The 8,166-nt window shown below is 38.0% G+C and overlaps 1 protein-coding gene across 4 annotated transcripts in view; it reads right to left on the bottom strand.

The window, feature by feature from the left end:
- The window catches only part of slc12a5a (solute carrier family 12 member 5a), a 140,113-nt gene that overhangs the window by 20,916 nt on the left and 111,031 nt on the right, over nt 1–8,166 (bottom strand). For all 4 annotated transcript variants that reach the window (XM_020585825.1, XM_020585902.1, XM_020586050.1 and 1 more), the window contains 2 exons: nt 2,988–3,042; nt 1,788–1,918 (listed from right to left, as the gene is read on the bottom strand). In XM_020585825.1, coding sequence (XP_020441481.1) covers nt 1,788–1,918; nt 2,988–3,042 — 186 coding nt within the window. The remainder of the gene's footprint in view (nt 1–1,787; nt 1,919–2,987; nt 3,043–8,166) is intronic.

Raw genomic sequence — 8,166 nt, 5'->3', positions numbered from 1 at the left:
CTGTGTGCTTGTTAGGATTTAACAAATCTATATTGAAGTCACCACATATGAACATTAATTTATGACTTATTGTCAAGTAATTTTCTTCCATCCAGTCATTAAATTTTTCTATGCTGGCTCCAGGTGCTCTATAAATACAGCTTATTACAACATTTTTCTTTTTTTCCACGAGTATTTCTACAGTCACACACTCCAGCAAATTATCCACCACCCTAGACATTTTCTCCACTCTCTTATAACAAATGTTTATATCTATGTACAAGGCCACACCACCTCCCATCTTATTCTCTCTGTTTGTGCATACCAAGTCATAGCCATCAAGGTCAAAATCCATTCCCCTTACAATCCAAAATCCACTCCCCTTCCTTGCTGCTTTGTTTCCTTTCTTTCCACTTTTCTTTCAGCTTTTTTACTTTCCTTGTTCCTTCTTTCTTCCACCCTTCTTTCTTTCCTTCAGTGCTGTCTCTAACCCCTTCTTTCTTTTTGTTTTCTTCTTTCCTTCCAACAGCTTCTTCTTTTATCTTTCTGCTTTTCAACTGTCATCTTTATCCTTCTGTTTCAGTTCTGAGCTTTTACAATGTGTACATCAAATTGTTTTTACGGTTTCCCTCTATCATTAAATATTAAACTTTACTTTCTTTTATATCCTTTTTTCTTTCTTTTGACTTTTCTCCCCTTTTCTGCTATAACCTGTTTTCCTTTTGTGATTTCCTTTCAGTCAACTTTTTCCTCCACTTTTATACCTTTAAACAAACTAGCATTTCAGCATTCAGCAACTTTTCAGCAGTCAGTATTTTTTTTTGTGTGTCATTCAAACAGGTCTGGTGTTATGCTCAGTGATTGCTATTTCCCTGTTTGTAAATAACAACCAAGCCTGTGGAAGTGACTAAACTGTCAAAGTATGATGTTTGAGAGTTCACTGCAGGGAAGGAAAAGCTGTGATCTGAGTGTTCATCCTTCACTAACCTGGCAGCACTGTCCCATCGTTTTTCCCTTTAGCCCATTGTGGTCTGGCAACGCCACGGATGAATTAGCTTGAAATGGATGTAATTTCAAGTGGGCTATACAATAGAGGGCTGACACTTTACTATAGTCACATCAGCATGAACCCACTCAATGGACTGTGACCAGTCTTTGCTTTTAATTTCCAGTCTGAAATAACAAGACAGCTGTTCTGGAAATGCTGTGAAAAATGTTCACCAATTATTAACCAGAATCAGTCTCAGAATATGCCTGTATTGAGTAACAGGCCTAGTAGTTATAGGCATTTTTACATCTACGTCACCTAGACTGCGTATTTACATCAAGTACTTTTCAATCAGGTTATTAATCCAGGTATGAATTTTGCATTAAATGCAACAGAGGGAAAGCAGCACATTCATGTCTAAATTTACAAATGTTGCACATTTTTTATGTATGTGTTTGTATATGTATAAACATGTATGTACTGTGCCAGCGTTATTTAAGTTGTAAGATTTGCCTGATTTGAGTCCCATAATTTTCAGGAGCTAAGTATTGTTATGATGATGTAAATAATTACTGAATGGTCAGGACATACTGGACTAAATCAACTTTTAAATGTTTGTTTCAGAGCTAGCTGTCTGATGCTTATCCTTATCTACACTTGTATATTTATCTTGATCTCATTACAAACAAAACTTCAGCTGTTTGATTTTAGCCTGTTGGAGCAACACTGTAAATGCTGTCACTGGCTTAAAAATTAAATTCCTAACATACTGATAAGAACAGTGGCAGAGTGAGAGAGGAGTAGTGCCAATGCTTCTCACCAGGAGGAGCTCGATGGCCCCCAGGATGTACATGGCTCCAGCGTAGGTGGTTCCCAGGTAGAAACAGATCCCCACTGCTCCCCCAAATTCAGGGCCCAGCGAACGGGAAATCATGTAGTAGGAGCCTCCAGCTACACACAAATACACAGATGTTAAATGAAACATATGTGTGTGATGTTTGTATGCAGGAATTTATATATTTTTAAATGCTACAGACAAAGACTTAATTTCGCTGAAACTGTAATTCAGTTTGTTAAAAATATCAAATTAAGTCAAACATATAAAGTCTGTTACTAAAGCTTGACATTTGTGTGCCATTTTTGGTGACAACAAAATCAATAATGTAAGCTAATTTAGCATTTTTTCTAAATAAATAAACTGAAGCCAAATGTGTATCGTGCAGCCAGAACCCATAATTATGTCTGCCAATTTTTTTTTATTTGTGCAACTACCAGCCAGAAATGCAACTTATCAAAGAGAAGCAAGAAGCTACAAGTTTGTGGTGTTGTAACCACTAAATGTTTGGTCTATTTACCCAAAAACTGATCGTCATCTATAACTTTTACATTTGCATAAACTGATAAAGAATCAAAAATGTCTTCAAACATCTGCGTAATTGTACTAATGTGCTTCCAACATAATGCTTTCCAAAAGTTTTGTTACTGGTATGGTATTTTCTTATCATTGTGTTTTACATCAGTGCCTGTATTTTCTAACACTGTGCAAATAAATTAACTGAACATAGATAAGTAGACCTTAATCAGCACTTTGCAGCAGCATAAAGGCTGGTACCAGTTATAATGAGCGTACAGTTCCACACTTCTCGACAAGCCTGTAATTTGCTCTGACCCCTGCTGTATGCACAGCAACTGGTAAGTCACCATCATTACTATGTACATGCACATTATAGAATATAGCTATTTTGTTTAATGTGTATGTTAATGTGTCTGCACACAGATACAAACACACACGTTCAGTTTTACATTTCAGGCATTTGGCTGATGCTTTTGTTTTGTGTAAATATCGCTGTGTGACGACATGTTAAAGTGCACAAGATCCCAGACTCAAGCTTTTAATGTTTCTGGGGATATCAAGCTGTGCTGGGTGTAATGTGCCAAAAGCAATCAGTGAAAGGAGAAATTTAGAAGCGGACAGCCTCAAACAGTGATGACTGTGTGGTGCCAGCGTCTGCTCACCCACCTGGCACTACTCCATTGGTAGCGATGGCACTCATCGAGATGGCAGTCAGCATGGTCTACACAGAGGGGGAGGGGAAATGACAGAGCAGCAGAAGGAAGAGAATTAGATCACATTGACAAGATCTTACATAAACTGTGACTTCGAAAAGTTTAGCTGAGTTGCACATTTCATTCTTCTAATCCTTTAAAAAGTATCATTCATTATATAAACTGTTAATTAACTCCAGTGTGTTGTTGAAAAAGTAAACTGGATTGCATCGGTAGATGTAACAATGTCCATGTATAACTATTAAAAGAAGAAGAAAAACAAAAAACTTCATTAGAGAAGAATTTACAGATTCTTTAGGCACAGTGGTGCCTTCAGAGAAACAAACTAGCATGGTCACTTGCTCACAATGACAATATTAACATGCTAGCAGGTATAATTGCAGTTAAGTGTGTTTGTATGCTAACATTTAGCAGTTAGCACTAAACAGAAAGTACAGCTGAGGCTGATGGGGATGTCTTTAGTTTTACAGATTTATGGTTATAAAACAAAGTATTTAACAAATATAAGTTTGGACTTCCTGCTAGACAAAGTCAGAGGATCACCAAGGCCATCATACTTGGATTTTCCCTGAGGGGCACATGAATGTCTGCACATAATTTCATGGCAAGCAATTCAATTGTTATCAAGACCTTTTGCTAAGCTGTTGAGATGTTTTGGTTTGGACAAAAGTGGCGGACAAACCAACCAAGCACTGCTGTTGTTAGCCACAGTGTTAGCGTGACTAAGAATCATGCACAGTTTTAAATTTTATACTATCTGCCACAATTAATTTTCCTTTTTTGTCTGCTAACCACTATTAGAAGTAAACAGATTTTGATTTTCCTTCCAGTGATGTCCCCTGTTATGACAGATCTGTGATGGAGTTTACATGGGGACAACAATTTGCAGCAAAATCCTAAAGCTGCAGGGTTGTTAACTGGATGAATAATAACACCACTGAGCCTGTCAACAGCTCTCAGAGCACATTCAGGCAACCAAAGTGGGGGAATAACACCGGAAGAAATGTAAGGGCATGTAAGAGTTGAGTCGACTGCAACATGAACAGCCAGTTCTCACTGCCCTGCAGAGGAAAGGAGGTAGAACTGCAGGCAACAGCTGGAAGAATAAAAAATGACAAATGAGAAACAGAGAATGAGTGAAAAAGACAGAGAGAGATAGTGTGACATTACAAAGACTGCATTAAGATTTCATCATTCTTTCAAACTCTATTGTTGAATTTCTGAGTGTTATTTTATATTGTCTCCACATGAAAGAGGACAATGAGACAAAAAGAGAAGGAGGAGACTGAGCAGGCTGGTAAAACCAGGTCTTTCACTTTTTCCTTTTTCTGCTGTTCTGTAAATACTTCCTTACAGCTGTGATTATATTGTTTTTTCACTTTTATTGAGACATTACTTGCTGTTACATTTATTGGTTTGATAGGCACAGTATCTTTACATATTTGTTACAGATTCAAGTACTTTCCAGTTAATAAAAACTTGATATACTTTCAAAAATTATATGAGATATGCATTTCCTGGGTACACTTAGTTGTAACTCATATACAGCAGCAGCTGAACTGGGTATTCAGATTTTCAGGTCTGATGACCAGTCCAGCTACTGTACATTAGCTCCAGAAACTATGGCAAATTTTTAAAATCTACATCTATGAGATATAAATTTTATAAGACACATCGGTACATATGTTAATCACAGGTCTTTAGTGGCCACCTTTACTAGATGTATCAAAAAGTTTTGATGTTGAAATACAAATATTGGCTTATAAACTGTTACTGGATTTGTTAAACTTTCAAATTCTAATATTATTGTCCAAAAATCTACATTTATAGATTTGATAATTATATTTTGATATCCTCAATGCAACGTACTTTTCTTTGTCAAATGCTGTACCAAAAAAAAAAAACAAAAACAAAAAAAAAACTAGAATAAATATTGTTAATAACCACTGTGACTGTTTACTATTATTATTATTCAGTGATCAGTGCTGTGGGGTTCCTTCATTGTGAAATCACATTTACCCAACTATTTTCACAACTACTCTGCTGGTCTACATTGCCAACAGTATTTCAAGTTTGGTATCTTGGACCAGCAGGACACAAAACTCAGCAAGGCCTAAAATGGAAGAAAGTCTGATGACCCCCCCCCAGGACGGCACGCTGGTTATGTTTGAATATCATTACGTTTGTGTGTGAGGACTATAATGTGGTCAGTGTCACCTGAGGACCCGGCCGACTGACTATCAGAAGTGAAGAGTGACTGAGAGTGGGATCTCTTCTCTCTCTAATCTGGTCATAATGAGGCCACAAGCTCTTCTCCCACCACAGCAGATAAGACAGTAATTGTTTAAGTGTTTTATCTGATGCGGGCAGCAGCCATGCCGAGGTAGTCAGTCACATATGGAATCGCTACACAGCAGTACAGGGCAGCCACTAACAAACTTGTATGATTTACACTAGTAGTACAGTCAAATAAGATTTTGATAAGAAGTTCTGTACATTAGAGGTAATATATGACTCTGGGTTACATACTGTATTTCAATAATCGTATGGTAAATCAGCAATATTATTAGAAAGAAAACATTTTTATTTCCACAAACCTTAATTTTGTCTTCAAAAACACATGGAAAATAAAATGTTTCCCCAAACAGTGATTGTGATTGTGTGACTGTGCACTTGGAGAGTGGTTTTGTTTTTTAGCACAGGAGCAAAAGACTAAGGAATGGCTTAAACAATGTGTCTATCAGCTCTAATGCATACTCAGATTGTACTGTACATAAAAACAGATGACATGTCAGCGATTCCTTCCACTATGCAAAAATGAAGCCAAAATATCACAAACATGGGGGCAGCCATCTTGTTTTTGTGACGCATTTTACAACCAGATTCTGCACAGTAGTGACCAGAGGTGGAGCTGTGGCTACAGGCCGCCAATCAAAGCTGTCAAATCATCTGAAAAACACCCCTTTTTATACTACTACTACATGTACTAAGAATATATGCGCCGTGTATGAAAGAAAAAAATGTTAATTATGTCTAAAAGACAATTTGTTGTCCAGACAGGCGACAATGACAATTATAACCTCTCAAAAAGTCACCATTCTGACTGAGCTTGGTAGGTTTACTTCTGTTCTTTGGTTAGTTTCTGCGGGCCTGTTTGTTATTTTATTTTGACTGGAGTTTTTGCAGAATCCCATTTAATCACTGTACTTTTAACAGCACCCTACATTAAAAATCACAGTCAGCTACTTTCCCAAACTCAGTGGACTGGTCTGACAGGCCTGCGAAGCTGGTGATCTCAGAAGGTCATGCTTTGATTTTTTTCCTGCAAATGTAAATAGACCAAAGTGTCAAAACTACATATAGTACAGCAGATCCAATAACCCATTTTTGATCATTTTTGTTTATTTTATTTCAGTTATTTCTTCCCTAACTTAGGAATTGAGATGAATTACTTTACCCGAGGCCCTCATGTTGGAATCAGCAGCTGATTAGTGGACAGGTAACAGTGGTCTGCTGTAGCGGGCAGGATGTGCAGCATGTTTGTTTCACACTGACCCAGAGCCTATAGCTGTTTTATGTTCCTAATTTCAAACAATGCAGGTAACCTAAGACTGTGACAGTTTGAGGCTTTGTGTGATGGACTATAATACCGTGCACCTGTTTACTAATATTATCTTTCTTTATGAAGCCTAGAGACAGTGTGTGTAATTCCCAAACTCACATGTACTGTACTTGCACACTCTCAGGCCTCCAAGCATGCCAGCAGACAACCTCAGATTATGCTGTCTTGCCATCTGTCTTGTTCATATGAGGTGGCAGACAGTTTATACAGACGAACGGGCCGCTTTCCTTCTAGGGCTGTCTGAATACTAGCTGAATACATTTTCATTTTTAAGAAAGGTCTCCTAGCTAGCAAAGGACACTTTAGAGCTGCTTCTTCCCAAAGCAAGAAACTAACTCTGATTTGGCCTTTTGTTGACCTCAGAGTTGAGAGGAAATTGGATTTGACAGGAATGGAGCTTTCGCACTGCCCTGAGAGCGTGCTTCATTAGCATGCCTCATTACACAAATGCAGAATAGTTCTGTCAAGTACAGCTTCACTTCATATACAACAGTACAGTAAATATCTATTTCAGTGTGCCGGTTACCACTCAAAATCCTGGCAGATGGTGCACTGTGGAAGTCAAAAGTGTCAGGTGAAGGATATGGAGGTGATATTTACTTTCAGACTGACATCAGAGATAGATGATGCAGCTGTGTGAGAGAGGAAGAGAGTGTTGGCAGGCAGGACAAAAATTGGATTGATTTGATTTGATTTGATTTATTCTTTCAAGCATGTAAAGACAGTTGATATGTCAACACACATAATTTTACACATATCCAACAAATGCTAATCCAATATCACTTTGCTTATACCTAGTACATGCTTGAATGGAGTAGGAAGAAGTCAGACTTATCCAGTCCTACCCCATGACATCATCTTACAAGAAGGATCTAATGGTACTTACTGATCTCTGGTCAGGTTCAGGTGATGAGCCCTTCTCTGCAATTCTTCTCCTGTAAGACAGAGTCCAGAATTATTTCTGAAAAACAGTTGCTATTTTTAAAAACATATCATCATGTTTAATGTTAATATCATAAAGCACAGACCACACAATTCCTCCTGAACTCCACATTTTTAAAACCTAAATTCCTTAGATTTCTCTAGATCTTACAGTGATACTTCTCTGTCAGCAACAAAGTGCATTTAAATTACGATTTTACTACATATCATCTCATAATACTGAGGAATAGTGAGAGTGATGAGTACATGAACTTATTCTTCAGGTGGCACAACAAAATCCATTGCGACCAACATTGGGGTTTGCTAAATCTACTGTATGGCAACTGTGTCAAGTTTCACTTTTCTGTAGTATATGAAACAAGATCTGAAATTCATTCATATGACTCAAGTGCCTATTTTGAGACGTACTGAATCGAAGAGTAATATATGATGTGTCGCTACCTCCTTGCTAACAGGGCACTCATCTCCTCCATGAGCCCTCCTCCTCCAGGCAGAGGGCCGTTGCCTCTGGCTTCAGATTTGGCCCCTCCAGCCCCTGGCATGGCTGCTGCCAGAGCGGCCGCCGCCT

The sequence above is a fragment of the Monopterus albus genome, unplaced genomic scaffold, assembly GCF_001952655.1.
Source record: "Monopterus albus unplaced genomic scaffold, M_albus_1.0 scaffold1.1, whole genome shotgun sequence".
Classification (NCBI taxonomy): Eukaryota; Metazoa; Chordata; class Actinopteri; order Synbranchiformes; family Synbranchidae; genus Monopterus; species Monopterus albus.
This window is presented reverse-complemented; position numbering and strand designations above follow the sequence as displayed.